Below are 22,437 nucleotides of genomic sequence, written 5' to 3' on the forward strand. Positions count from 1 at the left end.
CCTACACCCAGAATATACGCGGATCAACTCAATAATTACAACACAAACTCAACTGGAAGAGATGGGCAGAGGGGCCAAAGGCAGTTTTTGTAATTGAGTACTGACCAGCAGGCACACAGGATGCCCAGGGTTAGTCATCAGGAACGTGCACACCAAAGGCACAGTGAGTGATGGACCGCAGTGCTGGCGAGGTCTGAGGAAGTGAACCCTGCTGCCTGGCTGCCGGGACCCCACGTGCGCTGCTATGCAGGAGTCTGGCAGTTCCCCCTAAGTTACCGTTACCCTGAGACCCAGCGACACCCCCGTGCACGTGGACAGCACGCGTCCACACAGCTGCACACGATACTCAGAGCAGCACCACTCGTCCCAGCTAGACAGCAGGAGCAAGGAACACCCTGATGAACAGTGAGTACACGTGGCTCTGTCTCCAAGCAGTGTGACATTACTCAGAAGTAGTACTGTGTCCGGCTGCTCCGTGACGGGAGCCGGCCTACCCACGTGCCATGTCCAACCCCGAGACAGACAGGAGCTGACAGGCGGGGACGGGCGTGACAGCGAGTGGGTACAGGTTCTCGCAGGGGGAACGAAGTGTCCACAATTAGACGGCCGTGGTGGGTGCCTAAGCCTGAGCGCGAAGCAGGTGAACTGGGGACTGCACTCAGTAAAGCGCTGAGCAATCAGTGCTGTGGCTGCCATCTCCAGCAATTAGCGCGGAACTTCCGCAGTTAGAAGCCTGGGGGAAGACCTTACGGAAGCAGAGAAGTCCCAAACCTAGGATCCAGAGGGGACTTCCTTCCACATTTTCTCTAGGTATGCCCGTGTCCCTCTAGAAACCAACGCGTGTGCAAACACACATGCATGAACATCCGTGCACGTGTGCAGGTGCTGCCTAGGCTTACGGCCTGCTGCTGTTCGTTCTCCGGCCCTCGCTACCTCAGTCCACAGCACTTTCCACTTAGCTGCCACCTCTTTGCTACCATAAATAACATTTCAGCTAGGGTCATTTTCCTGTTTTGCCAGCATAAATTCTTAAGATACGTCCTGACAAACTGCCCCCGAGAACACTACTGGTGCTGACTGTGCCCCCCGAGGCGGCTGTGTGGGCCCAGGCTGGGAACTGCTACAGAGCTGACGTGTTGTCGCTATAGCCCTGAGAGCTGGTGTGCAGCCTGGGCGGCGATGACGGACGCACACTGCGGATCACAGCGCCGCTGAGGAGGAGAGCGCCACAGCACAGCTGCTCCGGGCGGCTGGCGGGCTGTCGCGGGCCACCAGAGCACATTCCGGCAAGGACGCGGCACCCGGAGCCCGTCCCTAGCTCAGTCTCTCTCTCACACACACACATGCACGCACGCTGCAGGCCATCTCGGCGGGCCACCGCCCCACCCACCGCCGAGGCTGGTGCCCGCCGCACACCTGCAGTCTGCGAAGCTGCTTGACCACTTCGTCCCGGGCTTTGTTCGCGGCCTCGATTTGCGCTTCAAGGTCCTTCAGGTCTATTTCCATTTTCTTCTTGGAAGCAACAGCGAGCGCCCGCTGTTTGCGCTCGTCTTCCAGCTCGGCCTCGAGCTCCCGCACCTGATGGAGAGCATGGAACGATGCCTGGTTAAACCAAGGGCCCTGGGCCGGAGGAGAGCAGCTGGCTGTCGGGGGAGTGCTCTGGGACTCACTGAGGGGGGCCCTCAGACACCAGGGCGCACCGTCCCCGACACGAGAAGCCAGAGTCCCTGACGTCAAGCCCGGGGCCCACCAGGGCTGCAGAACCTTTCTTCTGCTGAGGGCCATCGGGTACTCATGACGTCACTCACGGGCTGCACACGGTCATCGGCTCACAGACCAGCCGCCGCAGGTGCAGTCACTCTCGAGCCCTGTTGTGCTGCCTCCGCAGGGGAGGGGTCGGGGACAGGCCAGCTTGAGCTCACTGCGATGGCCCGGCCGTCCGTGCCTGGACTGGACATGGTCTCCTGGCGCCCTGCTGGGGTGTAGCCTGGGGGCTGCCGTGCCCGAGGGGCAGTGCTCTCAGAGGCCAGTGCTCTCGGCAAACAGAATGGGGCTGCTACGGAAGCCGCAACCTTGTGGGAAGGGGCGTGCTCTGGGGCGACGCCAGGAAGCCAGCAGGCCTCCAAGGGGGTGAAGCAGGCCCCTCTCGCACCGCCACAGAATGGAGGTGCTCGCTGGGGTGGGGGGTCTTTGTGTCACGGGACCACAGAGGTGGAGCTGATGTGAGTCTGCCCTGGCTCCCCCCACCCCCACAAGTCAGTGTGGGGCTTTAAATGGCTCCACGGGTTCTGTGGTAATCATCACACACACACCCCACTCCAGCTTGGAGCTGAGCTTAATTTCCTTTTTTTCTTAAAAGATTTATTTATCTGAAAGGCAGAGAGGGAGAGACAAAGAAAGGTCTTCCCTCTGCTGGTTCACTCCCCAGATGGCCCCAAGAGCTGGAGCTGGGCTGACCTGACGCTGGGAGCCTCCTCCGGGTCTCCCACATGGGTTCAGGGTCTCAAACACTTCGGCTATCCTCCGGCTTTCCCAGGCGCATCAGCAGGGAGCTGGACTGGAAGTGGAGCAGCCGGCACTGCAGGCAATGGCTTCTCCCGCTGGGCCCAGTGCCAGCCCACTGACCTCCTCTTGGAGGTGGGTGGGACTTAGGGACTTCTCCCAGCAGAATGGGGGCAGGGTCGCCGCGGCGGCCCGCACTGGGACACCGTTCAGGTCCTGGCTGCGCTGCTCCTGCTCCAGCTCCCTGCCAGTGCACCTGGAAGGCAGCAAGTGATGACCCAAGTACTTGGGGCCCTGCCACCCATGTGGGAGACCAGGATGGAGTTCCAGCCCTGGCTGCTGTAGGCAGATGGGGTGTGAACCTGTGGATGGAAGATCTCTGTTGCTGTCCTGTCAAATAAGTAAATCTTTAAAAAACCAGCAACCAAAACCCCAGTCACCAGACCTCCAGAATGGAAAGCAAGCAGCCGGAAGACCACAGAGAGGCACAGCGGAGGCTCCCTCCTCACTTGCTGTGTTGGGAGCCTGCACCCTCGGGGGAGTCCCTGCAGAGGCCGCCTGCTGTGGCCGTGTGCGTGAGCCAGCGTGGCATGGACCCTGCTGCCTCGGCCAGGCCTGGGTCCCCAGTGCACCAGCCCCACCTACTGAGCCCCCTGCATTCCCAACCCAGTGAAGCCCTGACATCCTAAGTGTTGTTTCCAGCCCTAAGTCTGCGGTAATTTCTTACCCAGAAATAAATGGCTAGTAGAACAAGCATTAGCAAAACCCAACATCTAAGCCCACATCTAAGCCTTGGTACCATGAACCCCAAGAGACTGTCAGAATGGCCAACTGTTACGACAGACTGAAATTAGAACCGTGACACAGGCGTGGGCACCTGCGTGTCTTCCTGTGGACAGTGACGCAACACAGACGTCCTGTGACGGGAGCTACAGCAACCTGTGTCCAAGACTCAGGCCACGAACCTGACCACGCGGTCCTCCAGGGTCCCTGCGGGCTCTCCAGCTGCGCCGCAGCAGTGGTGCTGCCTGAGGCCCGGGAAGGCTGGGCCACTGAGCGCGCGAGCTGCTGTGTTGCTGAGGTGTGCACTGGCGCACGGACAGGATGCCGAGCCGGCCCTGGGCTCCCTACCTGCTTAATCAGCAGCCGCTTCTTCTCCTCGTTCTGCTCGTCTCGGGTCTGCAGGTCCCGCTCGAACTGGGCCTTCATGGCCTGCATGTTGACCTCCAGGCGCAGCTTGGCGTCCTCCGTGGCCTGCAGCTCATCCTCCAGCTCCTCCAGCTGGGTCCTCATCTCCTCCACCTGCTGCTCCAGGGCCCGCTTGGATTTTTCAAGTTCATGGACCTAAACCACAGGAAGCATCAGGAAAGAGCTGACCCTTGGCAGAGGCACACGTGAAGGGCCGCATCGTCCCCTTGCTTGGGCCCCCACGCAGGACATGCTGTGTCCTTGGCACAGCCCGTGGGCTCACACACCCCTCCCTCCCCCTCTCCGGCTGCTGAAACTCCCGGGCTGATGCCCTCATTCACCCTCCTCGGCGCACCTTGCAGCCGAGGGTGCCGCAGGTCGCAGAGTGGTGAGGAGAGGCAGGTGCCAGGGACACCCGCAGCTCTGGGTGCAGCAGCTGCGAGAACAGCCCTTTTTATTTTTTATTTGTTTTTTAATTTTTGTTTACATTTACCCATTTGAACAACATCAACATTAAATGACTAAAACAAGATGGTCTAGAAAATTCTTTGTATAGATTTCTGGTTGGAATATATCGTTTCTAAAACTAATACTCCAATATACTGAAATTCCCTCTCTGTACTGTATTTAACTGTGTACATCTTTTCATTACTATTCATAAATGTAGCCCATAAAGCATTAAAATAAGGCTACTGCTTAATGTACCAAAATCCATGGAGAACAGCCCTTCTTGCCTACACAGCTCGCTTAGGTTGAGCACGCACCGGTAGCTGAGGCCCGAGAAGCAGGGTGCTAACGGGGGGCTGCGCTCTCCCATCACTACCTGTACCTGGGCCTCGCCGGGTGCCTTCACCTCCTGTCTCCTTAGAGTCTCCCGACTTCAAGATGGGCTAGAAGCTGTGCCCCCTCGCAGGTCCCCGGGGAGAGCCGGGGAGACGAGCAGAGGAGGGGGTTTCCCAGGCAGCGCCTAGCACCAGCGGGCAGGGGAGACGTGTTTGTGGGTGGTGTTGGTGCTGACGATTCAGATCAACTTGTGTGGAATCAACGCTACAGTTCCTTCTGCCGCCTAACTGTTGTGCCTGCTTCGGGTGGCCTGCTCTCGTCCACAGGGCTAGTCCTCGGGTGGCACAGGGGGGAGCCCCAGGAGGAAGCAGGCTGGTCCTGTGTCCCATGAAAGCAAGCCCTGAGCTGTAGAAAGGACGCGTGTGACGTCTGTGTGACCGATGAGGAGCCCTGGGCTCAGTTTAAATGCCTCCACGGCCAGAATGGAAGCTGGGAGGAGTCAGACCTCTCCTCTTGGAGGAAGACAGGGATGCGGGCTGAATGGAAATCGGTGTCATTCTTGTGGAAAATGTACACAGTGGCAAGGGAAACGGAACCAAGGAAGCCTCCCGGCCGTGAACGGGCCCCCACAGCCACTGACGCCTTCAAAGCAAACACTGGGGCTCGCTGTGGGGCTGCCGCTCCCCGCTGCTCCCCCCGGGCCTCCTCTGTGCCACAGCAGACGCCGCTACGACCACCTGGGAACACAGGACCATGAGCCCTTGTACCGATTCCCTCTGACGGGGCTCAGCCGTCCGTCACCCACCAGCACTGCTGCGAGAGCGCCAGGCTGACAGCTGGCCCGGGTCACGCAGGGGCCACGCAGCATCCCGGGGCTCCCGAGGAGTCACCTGGCTCCTCCGTGAAGCCCCGCGGCCCCCGTGGGCAACTCACGTTCTTCCCCACGTCGTCTTTGGAGCTCATCAGGTCCTCCATGTCCGCGCGGAGCTGCTTGTTCTGCCGCTCAAACTCTTCCTTGGCCTCCAGGGCTTCCTCCAGCGCCCGCGACAGGGACAGGGCTTTGGTTTCCTTCTCCCTGGCCTCTGCTTCCGCCCGGTCCCGCTCCTCTGCATAGCGAGCAGAGATGTTCTTCTCTTCCGCCAACAGCTACGAGAAGAGGCACGCGGACGATGAAGACCCACGTCTAACTCCCTGCCTAACGCGTCGCTAGGACCGCTGCTACCGGCCGAGCAGCCCTCGGCTCAGTCCGAGACTCTCCGTGCCCCGGCGTGATGCCTGACCTCCTGGGATGCGTCACGGTCAAAACCCAGGTAGGTCACTGCACGTCCTCCCTGAGTCAGCTCAGGCAGCGTCGTACACGTCACACTTGGGAGCCATTCCGCATGCGCAGACATAGTGTATGCAAATACCCCCAAACCTGACAATACCCGAAACCCAGAAAATCCGAAACCCTTCTGGTCCCAGGCATTTTGGATACTCCGTCTCCTTATTTTTGTGTGTCTGCTGTTTCCACTTAAACAAAAAGACTGATTTTTTTTTTTTTTTGAAAGGCAGAGTGAGAGAGCGATCTTCCTTCTGCTGGTTCACCCTGCAAGTGTCTGCAAGAGCCGGGGCTGGGCCAGGCGGAAGCCAGGAGTGAGGAATTCCGTCCTGGTCTCCCCGAGGCGTGGCAGGAACCCAAGTACTTGGGCCGTCGTCCACTGCCCACAGGACTGAACTAGCAGGGGGGCTTACTCTGCTTTTTCCAATTTTTATAGCACTATGTATTGCTCTCTGCCTGCCTATAAATGATTAAAAAAAAAAAATTCCTTTAACCCCAAACACAAAGAGCAGGAGCCCGGCGAGGAGGGCACGCGCGTGGCGCTGACCCACCTGGTCGAACTTCTTCTGCTTCTTCTCCAGGTTGGAGACGATCTGGCGCTGGTGGTCCAGGTCCACGGTGAGGTCGTCCAGCTCCTGCTGCAGGCGGGTCTTGGTCTTCTCCAGCTTGTCGTAGGCCAGCGCCTTCTCCTCCAGGCGCTGGCCCAAGGCCTCCACGTCCTTGAGCAGCTTCTTCTTGGCTTCTTCCAAACTTTCAATGGTTCCCAAGTCATCGTCCACCTTCTTCTTGGTGTCGGCCAACTGGGTTTTGTGGGAGGAAAGAAAGAAAGATCAGTGTTAAAGAACACAACTGGTTTTCCCATTTGAAAAATAAAAAATAAAGGAAATGGCAATATTTTTGAGAAGAAAACATCATAAAGTCAACACTGTAGGATTTAAAAACAAATGAATCTTGAGAGTGCCACGGAATTCCTGAGCGAACCGTCTCTACAGTGACGCTGGGTGGGAGCCTCACAGAGCTGACACAGCCCCTGGTCCTCACGTTGAAGGGTCACAGCCGTATCTGGCTCCGTCGACGCTGAACCCTGCCCAGCCGGATTTAGCGCGCCCTCGTTAACTGTCCCCATCTGGGCGGGCACAGCTCCCGCAGGACACACCTGGGACTGCAGGGCCAGCAGCTGCTTCTCCAGGTTCTTCCTGGCCTCCTCCTCCTCCTCCTGCTGCTCCTGCAGGCTGCTCTTCTCCTCCTCCAGCTGCCGGATCCGACTGCTCAGGTTTAGCTTCTGCCGCGTCTCCTCCTGGAGCAGCTCCTGGGTGGTTTTGGCCAAGGTCAGTGCCACGGGTACAGACGTCATCGTCACAACACCACGCCTCTCACCACACACGTCCTCAGGGAGGTGCAGCACAGGCAGTGGCGACGATGCCGAAGCTCGTGGCACAAACACCTGAAGAGTGGCAGCCCCGGCCACCCACAGACCGGGGGCAGCCCAAGGCCCCCTCTCCTGCATCTCCCAGCCCGTGCGCTCATCAGCACCTCTGAGCCCCTTCCTCTGCTCCGCCCTGCGGCAGCCCAGCCACGGGCCCCCTCCCCATAACCTATCCAGCCGTCAAGCTTCCCTAGTGGCTGAGCGCAAACCTGCCTTCCGGCTGCTCTCAGGCCTGGACAGAGCGTTCCGTGACATGGCCCTCACCCCTCTCGGAGTCTCGCTGAGCTCTGTCACAGCCTCTACCCTGGGACCCTGAACTTGTCCCCATGGCCTCGTGATCCCACACCTAACCGAGTGTGGCAAATGACCATTCATCAGTGCCCGCAAGTGGAAGTATGCCGAAACCCCGTTTTATTAAAGCACCACGTTTTATTTGCTAACTTGCTTCTGACAATCCCGACAGCTGATTTGGTCCGAGTCTTGACAGGACGAAAAGGCGCATCACCCCACGGTCTCATAAACGTTCCTCTGAGGTCGGCACAATGCAATCTCGACCACGACAAAGTCGCCTTACTGAAATGGCGAGCGAGACTATGTGCACGGGGACCACTGCTGGGGTCAACCAGAGCCGGGCCCCCGAGAGGCCGCCACAGGCCTCCAGACCCAGGGGCCCAGCCCAGCGGAGCTCCCCGGCAGCAGGGAAAAGCGAAGCGCGATGCAGACACAGCCAGGGCCAACCGCTGCAGAAGCGGCCTCCGGGCTCGCATGTCCCGTGGTTGGCAGCTCACAGACCCGCCAACGCCTGCTGTGCCACCGCCCCCAGCGCCCGCGGCGCACCTGTGTGTCCTGTAGCTGAGACTCTAGACTGGCGGCGTCCTTGGCAAATTTAATTCCCTTCTTCTCTGCTTCCTCCAGGAGGGCCGAGACGTTGTCCAGCTCATTCTGCAAGGAGAAAGAGGTCGTTCAGTTCAACAGTAAGCAAACAAAAGGGCTAGCAGCCCAGCTCCACATCTTATTCCAGAAACGCCCGGAAGGCTCAAATCGTTGGGGCCCTGCCTCTCACGTGGGAGACCAGGACGGAGCGCCTGGCTCCCGGCTTCCCCCCGCCCCACCCTACCTGCTGTGGGCATTTAGGGGAGAGAGTCAGCAGACAGAAGACCTTTCTCTGTCTCTCTGCTTTTCAAATAAAATGAAAACATGATGACATGAGTCCGGACGGCGGTACTCGCTGTGAGCCTGGAGACGCCAACTCAGCTGAGGACTTCGGCCACCCTAGGTGTCGCGGGGCGCTCGCAGATGGCAGCACGGAGAGGCCATCGCTTCCCAGCCGTGCCCTCTGTGAGCCGCTCTGCAAGCGCCCACCCAGCACCACCCTGGACACGGACACGCGGCTCTCGTGCGCTCACGGGGCCCGGGGCAGGTGGCCCGAGCTCGGCCACAGCGCCCTCCGCTGTGTCCCGCAGGCCCAGGACCACAGCATGGATGCGCCGTGTGCACGGCTGCCGTGCTGCTCCGAGCCTCTGCCTACTACGCTCACACTTGTCCGAGAACTAGCGTCACGAGCCCAGGCGGCACTCACTGGGTGGAAGGCCGATCCCCTTCACGCGGTTTTAGTCCCTCAGTAAACACCGCTTGTCTGTGTCCAGTGCCTACCTGCAGCTTGCTTGCCTTCTCGGCCAGCTCCGCCCTCAGCCTGTCTCCCTCGGACAGCTTGGCGTGCAGCTCCTGCACCTGGGCGTCCAGCTTCTTCCGCCGGTGCTCGGCCTCGGCCTTGACCTGCTGCAGCACCTTCACCTCGCACGCCAGCTCCTTGTTGTCCGTCTCCAGGCCCTGCTTGTTCTTCTCCAGGTTTGCCTTGAACTAGAACAGGGACGGAGAAAATCACCTGTAAGTCACTTTGCAGCTCTCTATGAAAAATGCCGCCTTCTGAATCCCCAGAAGGGCTGACACAGGAAGCCTGCGGCCGGCGTTTGTTGAATGAACGCACGAAAGCAGTGTCGCTGTCTCAGTATGAAGCGCTCTGGGGGCCCCGTGTGCACACCCTGCCTGTGGAGGGCCCTTGGCAGCTGACCTTGTCCGTGTGTGTCCCATCCAGAGGCCCACTGCTCACTCACGCTGCCTCTGTAAAAGCCACGCGCCTAGCTTTCGTCTAAACAACGGGTCCTGAGCCAGACCGCTTGGCTGTCCTCTGACTGCTGCGTGGCTCGGGCTTAAGGGCACAACGCTCCTGGGCCTCAGTTCCTTCCCTCTTAGCGCCAGAGCGCCCCTCCCCACCTTGGGTGTCATGCGTGGGGGCTGTCAGCACTCAGCAGCGTCACGCTCATCAGGGTTGTGAACTACAGGGTGGTGCGGGGTGCAGCAGAGCCCGGAAAGATGGGGAACCAGAGATGGTGCAAAGGTGGGGAGGGAGGCCTAACCCGGCATGGGGAGGGGGAGGGGGAGAGGGAGGGGGAGGAGGAGGCAGCAAGCCCAGGGTGGCTGGGGTCTGGGGAGAGCGAGGCCGAGTGAGATCACAGATGGGAGGGCCCGCGAAGAGCACCGTGAGGGAGTGCCAGCGCCCTCGAGTGGCAGCCGCTGGGGGTCACGAGCTGAGCCACTGGGAGGACGAGGGTGCCAGGGAAAGCAGGGCGTGTGATGTGGTGCCGGCCAACGCAGGGCCGACGGCTGTTCTCTCGAGAAAGGCAGCGTGCTGGTAGGGAGCAGCTCCGGCCCTGTGAGTGTCAGCGCGGGGGCGGTCTCCCGGGGCCGCGGGCCTGCCGGGCCCCTTACCCTCTTGGCCTGCTCCAGCTGCTCCGAGAGCTCCTCCAGGGCGGTTGCGTGTCTCTGCCTCATGTCCTGGATCTGAGCTTCGTGGTTCTTAGTTTCTTCCTCCAGAGCCTTCTTCAGCTCTGCCACTTCCTGTTCACGTTTCGTGCTAGAGACACGGAGTTTTAAAGGAGGAAGATCAGAACCGGTCAACTGATTAAATGAAAAACAGTGCCGTTAATGGCGCCACCACGACGCCGGTTCCTTTAATGAGTGACACGCTACTTCTAGGCGGTGGGCGTGTCCACGTGGGGTATCAGGATCCTTCTAGAAGCAGCACACCTTCCACGTCTGACTGGCAGTGGGGACGTGGTGTGACCCCTGTCTGACGGCAGTGGGGACGTGGTGTGACACCGTGTGTGTCTGACTGTAGTGGGGACATGGTGTGACACCCTGTGTGTCTTCAGCTTGCTCTGGCAATCTGGTGGCATGACAGGTCAGGAATTGGCTAACACAAGACCCAGGTTCACTCGGCTTGCCACAGGCCCAAAAGACTTCAAAGTAAACCAAGAAGGTTTACAGCCAAATCAGCCTGGAAGCTGCAGCACAGAACCCACGCCAGCCTCCTGCTTAGTGCTCCTGGGCAGTGCCTGCGGTGCCCCGGCCCCTGGCCCCGGTGGGGAGGAGGACATGGTCTCTTGGAGGGACACGATGATGGGTCGCATTCCTGCTTCTCAAGGTGGGGTCTGATGCCAACACGGCAGGGGGCAAGAGCACAGACCTGGAGTGTTCTGAGAGAAACGGAGGCTTTCTCTGGGCTGCACTTAGGGTCCAAGGACCAAATGGCTCTCCAACATGTTCATACGTGGCTCTAACGCACGGAGGGTGACTACCTCAAAGCACTTCACGAACCGGAAGCAAATTCACTCCTTCAGTGTGTGCTTCAGGGCGCGATGCCGACTCACAGCTGTCGGGTGAACACCCTCCTTGCAAATGTGGGGTGAGAGCCGAGACTCCACGCCCAACTCCATTTGGATGCCGTCCCCTCCGTCTCCTGGGGCAGCAGGGAGATCCAGGGGGCTGAGATGGCTGTGCCAAGGGGACTGGGCCCCAGGCGCTGCCAGCTCTGTGGCTGAGTGGAGCCCGGACTGAGGCAGTCTGGAGGCTCCTCGTGGGCCCAGCTCAGCCCCAACCCTCTTGGCTCAGTTAGGGGCCAGAGACCTGGGGTATGGCCCGGCCCTCTGTGGCTCTTCCGGCAAGAACGCCTCAGTGTGCCGAGTGGCCAGCGGCCTTCAGCAGGGCCTCTCCCGCCGTCGGCTCACTGTCTTTCGGGTGTACAGCTTGTTCTGGATCCCTCCTGGAATCTGGCCAGCGCAGGGACCCTGCCCTTCTCTCCTCCAGCTAAATGACCCGATTCCTTTAGCCTGGCACCGTACGTCCTAAGAGGGTTAAAAGGCCAAGGAAGCTGCAGAGGAACTGGCTGGCCGGGGACTGTTCCTTCCATGCTAACAGTGTGGACATGACTTTGGGACAGCCCTCGCTAGAACGGGTGCCTTCATTCGCCCCACACACGGGGCCGGGTGTTTGGAGCGATGGGTAAGCTGCCACTCAGGACCTCCGCGTCCCATCCTGGCTCCTGCACTCTGCTTCTGAGAGGCAGCAGGTGATGGCACAAATACCTGGTCTCTGCCCCCTACCTGGAGAGTTGGACTGAATTTCAGGCACCTGGCTGTGGCCTGGCCCAGCCCTGTTGGGGACATTTGGGGGACTGAACCAACAGAGAGAAGACATCTCTGTTTCTCTGCCTATCAAGTAAAATGAAAATCAACAAACTCTTCACAAAACAGAATCAGGAGAACCACAGCTGAACACGTGCATAGCTTCAACAGATATGCACACTTACGGCTTTTTCCTCGTAAGAGCTGAATGGGAAAAAATGATGAGAGCCTTTAAAAAAATTGTGGCCAAAACTCCAGTCAAGAGTGGAGATTTTGGGCCGGTGCTGTGGCTCAACAGGCTAATCCTCTGCCTAGTGGCGCCGGCACACCGGGTTCTAGTACCGGTCGGGGCGCCGGATTCTGTCCCGGTTGCCCCTCTTCCAGGCCAGCTCTCTGCTATGGCCCGGGAAGGCAGTGGAGGATGGCCCAAGTGCTTGTGCCCTGCACCCGCATGGGAGACCAGGAGAAGCGCCTGGCTCCTGGCTTCGGATCAGCAAGATGCGCTGGCCACAGCGGCCATTGGAGGGTGAACCAACGGCAAAGGAAGACCTTTCTCTCTGTCTCTCTCTCTCACTGTCCACTCTGCTTGTCAAAAAAAAAAAAAAAAAAAAAAAAAAAAGAGTGGAGAATTTGATAAAATCTAGTTCAAATGTTTCCAGATTTTAGAAAAACAAAAAACAAAAGCAGGCCTTGTAAAGACGTGGCCAGGCCGTGCCACCACGACAAGTCTCTTTGGAGGTGGCACAGGAAGTGTCCAGGCTTGCTGGGCTCAGGTGGGTCTCGGCATAGACGAGCTGGCCTCTGCCCCGGGAGATGCCCACACTCACGACAACATTGTTGGCAGGCCCAGCCACTGCTCCACTGAGCCAGCGCTACTCTGTAGGCTGTCCCCTCCATGGCTGCAGGACAGGATGCACCCTCACGGCCATACTCCTCCCTCCTGGCAGCCTTGGCTTCTTTCCTACCTCCTGACCACACCCTGTGTGTGTGAGTCCTGGTGTCCCCTGGTATCCAAGCAGATAGTGAGGCAGAGGCCCAGCGAGTGCACTGGAGCATCTCCCAGCACTGGAGCGTCTCCTGCAACACTGGAGCGTCTCCACGGTCCCAGCGACTGATGTGAGAACCACACCTATGTGCCAGGGCGGTGCACGCCAGCCGCAGCCTGGACGCCGCCTGTGACTGCAGACCGCCCTGCTCCCCGCAGGTCCCTGCCTGTGACCCTCTGACACTGCATGTGCCTCTGCAAGGCTCAGCCCCACCTGTGCTCCCCGTTCTTCTGCACCGTGCGTGGGAGGCCCCTCTCATCTGCTGGCCGGCCACTGTCCCCACCACATGGCACTGCCACGCGCCCCAGCCCTTGCCCCGTGTGCTGCTGTCTCCCTAGGCGTGCATCACTGGTCACATCTTGTGGAACGTCTCCAGCTACTGGGCCACCCGCTCATCCCTGCACAGGTATCTGTCCCCAAGGGCGAGCCTGCTCATCACAGTTCCACCTGCCGTGGTGCCCAGGTGGGAGAGGGTCCACGAGCGGCATCAGGAAGCCAATCGCCCCCGGGGTGCCCAGTGCCGGGTTCCAGGGAGGGTGCGGCCCCTGCACTCACCGCAGTTCCTGCTGCGCCGCGGTGGTGTCCAGAGTGTCCTCCAGCTCCGTCTTCAGGGCTTCCAGCTCCTCGCTCAAGTCCCGCTTCTGCTTCTCGGCCTTGTTCCGTGACGCCTTCTCGGATTCGAAGTCTTCCTGCAGCTCGGCGATCTGGGCTTGCAGCTCCCGCACCACCTTAAGCGCGTTGTTCTTGTGCAGTGTCTCGTCGTCACCTCTGTGAAAACACCCGGCCTTGAGACAGTGCCCGGACTGGCGCCCCCACAGGGGACCCAGCGACGCCTCCTCTGCTCTGGCCGGAGCCGCAGCAGCTGCTGAGATTGGGGGTCCTTAGGCCTCAAAGCGAGTGGCAGCAGACTCAGAATTAGATGCCACCCTACCCGCCTCCAGAAGGCTCTGACTGTCCCTTAAGAGGCAAAGGACTCCCCGGGAAGTGCCAGAGGCGACAGTCGGGTCCCTCCAGGGGTGGCGCCCAGCCCACGCCAATCAGCGCACGGCGGCCGCATGTGGAGCACGCACAGGAGCCGAGGAGCCGAGCTGCCTTCACGCCTCTGCTCTGCGCTCCACACCTGCCTCTTTCCAAAGCGCAGCTGCTGCCCGAGTGTGGGGCTGAACACGTTGGCAGGGCTGTGTGAGCAGGAGCAGCTGGGATGCCTGGGGTGGGGTGGGGCGGCTGGGAGCGCCAGCAGCCCACCCCGTTCCGGGTGTCACCGAGAGGCCCATGACGAGCTCCATTACGGGGTTTTCTTGATTCTATTGAACTATAAATGAAACTCCAAGCGCTGTGACCATGTCGCCAGGGATTCTCTGTACAGGAATGACACGTTAGAGAGTTACTGTGCTCTGAAGACACACAGCTATGACCGTGAATCATTTCCCACCATGATCCTGGCCGTAGTCGTTAACCCGTCACGCACAGACACGCAAACATCTGACACGGTGACAGCGCGTCCCAGGACTCCTGGATGTGGCTAGCAAGTCTGAAGAACTGATAGGTGGGGCCGGCACTGTGGCGCAGCAGGTTAAGCTACCATCTGTGATGCCGGCATCCCATATGGGTGCTGGCTCAAGTCTCAGCTGCTCCACTTCCCATCCAGCTCTCTGCTATGGCCTGGGAAAGCAGCGGAAGTTGGCCCAAGTGCTTGGGCCCCTGCATGCCCATGGGAGACCTGGAAGAAGCTCTTGGCTCTAGCCTGGCCCAGCCCCTACCACTGTGGCCGTTCAGGGAGTGAACCAGTGGATGGAAGACCTCTCTTGTTCTTCCTCTGCCTTTCAATAAATAAAAAATGTTTTTTTCTTTTTAAAGGACCGAGACGGGGCCATCAGGTGCTCTCTGCTGCCTTGGCACAAGCAAAGCCAACGGCGAGCGAACCGAGCCTGGCTCTGCTGAGGTTTCCTGACAGGAGACCTGGCCGGGAGCGCGGGGGCATGGGGGGACGGGGGCCGCAGGGGGCGCGGGGACGGACCTGGCCAGCGCGCCCTGCAGCTCCTCCTCCTTCTTGGCCAGCTGGATCTTGAGCTCGTCGATCTGCGCCTGCAGCTCGGCGATCTGGTCCTGCAGGTCCGTGGTCTCGCCGTCCAGTTTCCGCTTGGCCTTTTCCAGTTCCTGCCGAGTCTTCTCCTCCTTCTTCAGGCGTTCTGTAGGTGGGAAGGAAGCAGCTCGTGAGCACCCTGGGAGACGCACCTTGCAAACACAGTGTATTACTCGACAGCGCCTTGCGCCTTGGGGCCGTGACCCCACGTGTAGACGGCACTACTGGGGCAGCTGGCCAGTCACGGGAAGTCCTTCCATGGGGAGGGCGCATGCTACAGGAGACCTGGGGGCCCAGAACCCTTGCCAAGCACGGGGGCAGCATGGCTCCGCCTCTTTTCCTCCGTCCCTCTGCAGGGACCCCTCAGTGAACACTGGCGATGGGCGGCACTGGCATGAACGCCTTCCTGCTGTGGGCAGGAGTCAGTCTGCCCAGGGTGTGAGACCACTGGCTGGTCCAACAGGCGCCTGTGCTTTGTGGGTGTGGCACAGGAACCGTGTACCAGCTCACCTGGGCCTTCCCTCTTCTGTCTACACTACAAAACCAGACCCTCAACAGGGCACGTCCCGTACCATGCACCGCACCCCGACAGCGGTGGCCCCCCACCCTCCGATGGTGCTGCCCGGCTCTAGCCAGCAGCCCAGGTAAGGGCCCCTCCCAGCTCCCGCTTCTCCGGTTTCTTCTGCTCAATGACATCGCTGGCATTACCTCTGCCGTCAGTGAGACGTGGCTGCCTGGTGGTGCCGTCCGCGGCCAGCCGCCCTGGGGTGTGAGACCCAGGCATGCTGGTGCGGTTAATGAGTGCACGCACGGCCCAGCCGGAGGGCAGCCACGCGCCCTCATCCCAGCAGCGGGGTAAGCAGGCACACGTGTGCCAGCGCCATGCCATTGTCAGCGCTGAGTCACCAGCAGGAGACCCGCGGCAGGCCCTGCGTCACAGCGCGAGCGACATGGCATGGCTCAGACTCGGCACCCGGCGCCCCGAACCCAGATGCTGACCTTCCAAATCCGAGATCATCACTTCCTGCTTGTTCCGGATCTTGGCCAGGTTCTTTGCCTTCTCCTCCTCCTCAGCCAGCTGGGAGGAGCACTCGGCAATGCGGTCTTCCATGAGCTTCTTTTCCTGAACAGGAAAAAAACACCCGACTGCTCACAGAAGACACTTGACAGGATGGCGTGGGTCTGCGATGACTCACAGGAGCCCCGTCTCTCTGACTACGGAGTCGGCGAGCGCCGCTGGTGCTGCCTCCCCGCGAGTGCACGCGCCTGCGGTGCAGGGCTGCTCGCGGAGGTGCCCACACCAGGGCCGGCTGCGTGGCCGGAGGACAAACCGCACACGAGGCGTTGTCACACATACGCAACGCACAGGCTAAAAATCCAAAAGATCTACGGCTACTTGGAGGGCTTAGGAAAAACCAAGGGTGTCCACATCTTCAGGAATGTGCCTAGAGTGGCCAGGTCTCTGTGACAGCCACCCGCAGCGAGGGGCCCTCTGGGGACACCCGTGCCCGGGGCTCTTACTTTGAGAAACTTGGAATTCTGGTCCTCCAGCAGCAGGATCTCCTCCTCCATCTTCTTGATCTTGGCCTCCGCCGTCACCTTCTCCAGCTGCAGCTTCTGCCGGGCCCCCTCCTCCTCGTCCAGCTGCTCCTCCAGGTCCTGGGGAGGAGCAACACCCGGTCAGTGTCCCCCCAGCCTCCAGGGGCTCCTCCGTACATCAGTAGTCACAGGAGCTCAAGGAGATGAGCTACACTAAGGGTTGGTTTTCACACTGGCTAGGACACCTTAAATAGGAATGCAGTTCTGTCAGACAGGGCTGCGTATCCAGTACAGGGAGAGCACAAACGGCCCACCCTGGCTTCGAGGGATGCCACCACGGCGAAGCATGGCAAGCTTTGAAAACGGGCATTTCTTTTAAACCAGCAATTTCAGGAGGCTGGTGCCGACGTGACTCGTGGAAAATGTGCATGGCGCAGGGTTATTCACAGCACTGAGGGGCCGTCACCGAAATGGTGACACTTTTTCAAAGTAATGAAAATTCACATTTTTGAGTACTAATTGTAAGACGGGGAGATACGACTATAGAGGAGCACTGTGCGTTAACTCTGGAACTCAGCCATGTTTGGCCACAGAAGGGAGAAGGCGACAGCAATGACAGAGCGTGGGCCGCGCTGGGGCAGGGTGTGGCGCCTGCGCTGGTGTTTGGGGTGACACGCCAGCCTTCCCCCACACTCAGGAACACGAGCTGGTGGACAAGGCCGTGCACACACAGCGGTGCGTGGCCAACGTGGGAAACTTGCAAGAGAAACCGCGGCTACATAAGTGGCTCCTGGTCAACTTAGAAGCAGTGCTCATAGCAGGTGCAGGTTTCACTGGGAGATGCTCTGAGCACAGACAGGAGGCTCCACGTGGGCGTCTCCCCACCCCACAGGTGCCAGCTCACGGCCCACCACCCTCCCCCCCAACCTGTCACTCTGCAGCAAACCCCAGAGAGCGAATTTCACCTGGAAGCCTCGCAGACTTTGTAGCGAGACCATCCCAAGAATGTGTGTTTCAGTGGGAATCCAGGTGGTCTCCCACGCTGTGACTGAGGGGCTGTGCTTCTTCAGACTTTCGTCTCTGGGTTCTGCTCTGCTTCCCCCTCCTCTCCACCTCCATTCATCTCATTTGTTTAACTAGGTCCTCTGCCCTCCAGTGCCCAGAGTTGCTAAATGCCTCCCTCGGCTGCAGACTTGTAAGGGACAAGAGGCAACACAACAGTAGGTTCAGTGCAGCCTCAGTGACTCCAGGCACCCATGCGTCTGTGCAGGACGATGCGGAGGGAGTGACGGGGCGAGGGGGATGCAAGGAGGGGACCACGAGTGCCTGTGTTCTTTAGGTTTCCTACAACAGTCACCTACTGATATTCACATCCAGAAATCAATCTTTGGGACAAAACCAACCACCCCCCCAAAGCACTCCAGAAGTTCTGGTTGCAAAGGGGACAGATCAGAAATCTCCTAAACCCACGAGCCCCTCCCCCAATACAGAAAGTCAAGGGACTAAGAAGGCTGGGAGGGACTTCCTAAAGGCCACACGGAAATGAGTGCAGAACTCTGACATCCCACAGCGAAAACAAACCAACACCTAATACCATAAACAGTACATCTGGGGCCAGTGCTGTGGCGTAGCGGGTAAAACTGCTGCCTGCAGTGCTTGCCGGTTCAAGTCCCGGCTGCTCCACTTCCAATCCAGCTCTCTGCTATGGCCTGGGAAAGCACTAGAAGATGGCCCAAGTCTTTGGGCCCCTGCACACACATGGGAGACCCGGAAGAAACTCCTGGCTCTGGATAGGTGCAACTCCAGCTGTTGTGGCCAAATGGGGAGTGCACCAGCGGATGGAAGACCTCTCTCTCTCTCTGCCTCTGCCTCTCTGTAACTGCCTTCAAATAAATAAATAAATCTTTAAAAAAAGATTTTGAACAATATATACATAGTTATTAAAATATATAAAATAAATAAATAGTATCTTTATAATGTGCCTAGATGAACTTCTGTATCACAGAAAGAGATACTAACTTAAGATATCAGAGCAAGGCCAGCGCCGTGGCTTAACAGGCTAATCCTCCGCCTTGCGGCACCGGCACACTGGGTTCTAGTCCCGGTTAGGGCACCGGATTCTATCCCGGTTGCCCCTCTTCCAGGCCAGCTCTCTGCTGTGGCCAGGGAGTGCAGTGGAGGATGGCCCAAGTCATTGGGCCCTGTACCCGCATGGGGGACCAGGAGAAGCACCTGGCTCCTGGCTTCGGATCAGCGAGATGCGCCGGCCGTAGCGGCCATTGGAGGGTGAACCAACGGCAAAAAGGAAGACCTTTCTCTCTGTCTCTCTCACTATCCACTCTGCCTGTCAAAAAAAATAATTAAAAAAAAAAAAAAAGATATCAGAGCAAAAACCTAGAAGTTTATGAGTGTGAAGATAAAGGTCTTAAAAGGAACAAAAAACCCTGTTTCTACCAGGACCTGCTGCCTTCTAAGCAGAGTAGAGCAATGCAAGCATTTCAGGTGAGGTCGTTGGAACCTGCAGTTACATTCATCTTCTTCTGAGGTCCCAGAGCTGGAGTTGCCAGATTCAAGAGTCATGGCTTCTGCAGCCTTTGTGTTACTCTGCTCGCCTGCTATGGGCATGTGTGTGCTGCGGAGGGGAGGGGAGGACACGTGTGTGGAGGATGTACCATATGGCTGCTTGCTAAGGAAACCATGTACCTTTCGTGGTCTGCTCTAGAAAGAACCACAGTGGGGTAAGGAGACACTAAGGAGCGCCCGAGAGGAGGCAGGTTTGCTACCAGACTGTGAGCCTTGGGGCCGTGAGCTGACCCCTCACCCCATGCCGTCCCAGGGTGCCAGGTGTGGAGGGATGGGAGAAAAGGAGTGGGAGTGCGTGCGTGCTAGGCTATGGACACACTGACCCCAGTCTGTACCACTGGTCTGAGCAGTCCACTGTGGATACAGGGGGGCTTCAAAAGTTTTGGAAATGCAATTAAAAGGTAATTTTATTTCGGTGCAAAGGGTTTTTGAAATCCATGCATAGCTTTTCCATAAAATGCATTGTCCACGAACTTTTGGAAGACCCCCTCACAGAGCTGTGCTTCACGTGAGTACGGCCTGTGTTCCAAACAGGAAGTAAACACCAGGGACAGGCTAATGAGCCAAAGCACTTCCTGTTGACAATACACAGCACAAGTCAGGCCGCCCTCAGGTGCCACAGCAGAATGGAGAGCTCCCATCCAACAAAGCCCATCTGTGCTCCACGACTCGTGTGCTGCAGGTGAGGGTCCCCCTGTCGGGGCCGGGCCCTCGGCCTAAACACCACTCGCTTCTCAGCGAGCCCCAGAGTCCAGCGCGCGGAGCGTCTATGCAGCCAGCAGATCCCCTGGAGAATCCCAGTGGAATTCCACGTAGACGTGAGCTGGATACCTGGATGTGCGCTTGCATCTTCTTCTTCTCGTTCTGGAGGATCTGGTTTCTCTCCTCCTCCTCCTCCACCCTGGACTCCAGGTCGTGCAGAATCTCCTCCAGCTCCTGCTTCTTGGCCGCCAGCCTCGCTCTCATCTCTTCTGCTTCCGCGAAGAGCTCGGTCTCGGCCTGCAGCTGCTCGGCAAGGATGTTCTTCTCCTCCAGGAGCTGCAACCAGGGCACAGTGATGGCGCCGGCCCCCGCGCGCATCCGAGACGCATTCGCCGGCACGTCAGCGCGTGCCGGGGCCGGGCACCCCACCCAAAGAGCGGGGGTTAGGTCAACTTCTGAGGATGCCTGGCGCTACTGCAAAATAAGCTACGGGAAAACATTTCTGGTTGTTTCTCTTCTCTCAAGGCATCCTGCATACTACGTGTTAAATTCATGCTATTTTAAGAATTACTGTTCCTCAGTGAAGTTAGAGGGACACAGAAATAGAAGAGGAAGAATACTCAAACGTTACGGAGTTTGCAGTGACTACTGGAGCTTGTCTGGTACCCAGCGGTATTCCTGGCCTTTATGCTCGACAATGCTGGCCTTGAGGGCTCCGATTCTATTAACTGACAAGTCCACAGACATCTGTCGGGGATGAGTAACTACATGGACACTGGCTCAAGACCGCTGTCACCGGCGAAGAGGCCGGTGGTGGCCCTGTCCCCAGCTGTGGTGTCCTTTGACCTTCTGTCCCCTACAGAGGCGGACATGAGAAGGTGACAGAATGGGAGCCTCAGCAGCAACAGGTGCCCCACAGCTGCTCGAGAGCAAGCACCGTGCGTCCCTGGGCCGGGTGTGTGTCCGTGTCCCGGGCGCCCGGCCTCACCTGCTGGTGCTTGCGCCCCATCTCCTCCAGCTCGCCTTCCACCTTCGTCTGCTTCTCCTTCACCTTCAGCAGCTCCTCGTCTTTGGCCTGAAGCTCCTCCTCCTGGCGCGTGACCTGCAGCAGAGGCTTCACCTGCGACCAGACGAGAGCGCCTTGCTCAGGGGGCGTGGCACAGCAAGGCGCGGGGTGGGGTGGGGTGGCACACGGGCGGGGGGGGCCCACCTTGGTGAAGACGCGCCACCACTGCCAGTGCCGCAGCTTCAGGTAGGCCGCGCAGTTCCGCTGCAGCACCTTCAGGGCGCTGAGCTGCTGCTGCTTCTTGGCGAAGGCCCTGCGGGACGGGAAGAGACCTCGTGTGACAGCCGCCGGCTGGGACGCCCCTTCTCACGGCAGACACCCTCGCGGGCTAGCAAGGGGCCCTGGGGTGAACAGGTGAGGAAATGCGATGTCCACTCAAACGCACCCGCTCCCCGGCCTGCCCAGCCCACACCCAGCCCTGCTGCCCGATCCCTGAGCCTCCATCCTACACATGGCCAGGTGGGCGCACAGGCCCTCTCCCTCCTCTGCCGGGGCTCTCCGCTGCTCCTGCATCGCAGGAGGGACATCCCTGCCCACTGGAAGCTGCCTTCCCCTTCTCTCCACGTTGCTACCACACGGCGTGGCACTCAAGCAGGGACACACTCGGAGGGTGGCAGCCACATGGCCCATGGACAGATGCACGCACAAAGAACTCGAGACCTGTTCCAGGCCACGGAGCCCACCCTCGCCGTGCCAGGCCTTCTCCCCGGACGCCACAGTGCTCTCCACAGCCTGAGGGACCTCCTGCAGGAACCCAGTGCCCGCCCTCCTCCTGCCGCCAGCAGCCCCATCCCCAGGTTCACTGCCCCGGCACTCCTGACGGACACCCGACCCCTCTCCTGCGGGACTGGGTGTTGGGGAGCCGCAGGCCAGCCTCCCTGTCACCTCGTGGGCTGGCTCCCCGCAGCGTGGCGTGTGCCCCATCACGCTACCGACGCTGCATTTCAGACGCTGGCACAGCCACTCCCAGATGCAGAACCTTCTGGCCTTTTCCTCGGCAAACCTCCCTGCCTCTGTTGTCCACCGGCTGCTCACGCACTCCTGTCCCCTGGATTCCAGGGGCCAGAGGGACGGCAGTGTCCACCCTGACCCTCCCGATCGTCTGCGTAAATGGCCATCTTCCCACCAGACCCGGGCCTTGGGGGAAGCAGCTGATCTGTGAGCAAAGCTGCAATCCAGTGATCAAAACACCCAGCGCCTCCTCCAAACAGGCTCGCTGAGCGAATCAAGATCAGTTGGCACGTCTGAGAACAACGTCGTCATTCCCCGTGGAGTCCTCGTGCAACGCTCTGCGAGAGTAGCCTCCTGACAGAGCAGCCGTGGAGAGAGACAAACCGCAGGAGACAAACTCAGGGCGATCCGTTCACCCGGCACACGGCTGCCGACTGCACCGCACAGGCTGCGGGTGGGTGGGCTCTTTAAGACAAGACCCGGCAGCGACTGTCAGCACAGACGACCCGTGTCCAGCCTTCTGCTGATCTGCCGGTATGGTTCCTCTCAGGAGCCCCAGAACTGCCACGTGGGCCAGCTCAGGCCTCCCGGCTGGTGCGGGTGTCTTCTGTGCCCACTGTGTCGCACCTGCCTCCACCCTCGCTCAGCACAGCGGCTTCCTCTGCCTTCTGGTTCCTGCCGGCCAAGGAGGTTTGGCCCAGGCTTAATTCCCAGAGTTTCTCCTACAAAGACGGTTCCAAAAACACCTTTTGACACCATAAAGCATCCATTTTTCCCCATTCCT

The 22,437-nt window shown here is 59.3% G+C and overlaps 1 protein-coding gene across 2 annotated transcripts in view; it reads right to left on the bottom strand.

Annotated features, from left to right (window-relative positions):
• MYH10 (myosin heavy chain 10) overlaps positions 1-22,437 on the bottom strand; it is a 144,744-nt gene that overhangs the window by 8,214 nt on the left and 114,093 nt on the right. For both annotated transcript variants that reach the window (XM_062215692.1, XM_062215691.1), the window contains exons 20-34: positions 20,847-20,955; positions 20,625-20,756; positions 19,766-19,972; positions 16,334-16,471; positions 15,812-15,935; positions 14,747-14,918; positions 13,285-13,497; positions 9,990-10,134; positions 8,874-9,080; positions 8,058-8,162; positions 6,951-7,103; positions 6,346-6,594; positions 5,407-5,619; positions 3,634-3,846; positions 1,417-1,578 (exon numbers count right to left, since the gene is read on the bottom strand). In XM_062215692.1, coding sequence (XP_062071676.1) covers positions 1,417-1,578; positions 3,634-3,846; positions 5,407-5,619; positions 6,346-6,594; positions 6,951-7,103; positions 8,058-8,162; positions 8,874-9,080; positions 9,990-10,134; positions 13,285-13,497; positions 14,747-14,918; positions 15,812-15,935; positions 16,334-16,471; positions 19,766-19,972; positions 20,625-20,756; positions 20,847-20,955 — 2,542 coding nt within the window. The remainder of the gene's footprint in view (positions 1-1,416; positions 1,579-3,633; positions 3,847-5,406; positions 5,620-6,345; positions 6,595-6,950; positions 7,104-8,057; positions 8,163-8,873; positions 9,081-9,989; positions 10,135-13,284; positions 13,498-14,746; positions 14,919-15,811; positions 15,936-16,333; positions 16,472-19,765; positions 19,973-20,624; positions 20,757-20,846; positions 20,956-22,437) is intronic.

Source organism: Lepus europaeus, chromosome 18 (assembly GCF_033115175.1).
Source record: "Lepus europaeus isolate LE1 chromosome 18, mLepTim1.pri, whole genome shotgun sequence".
In the NCBI taxonomy this organism is placed as follows: Eukaryota; Metazoa; Chordata; class Mammalia; order Lagomorpha; family Leporidae; genus Lepus; species Lepus europaeus.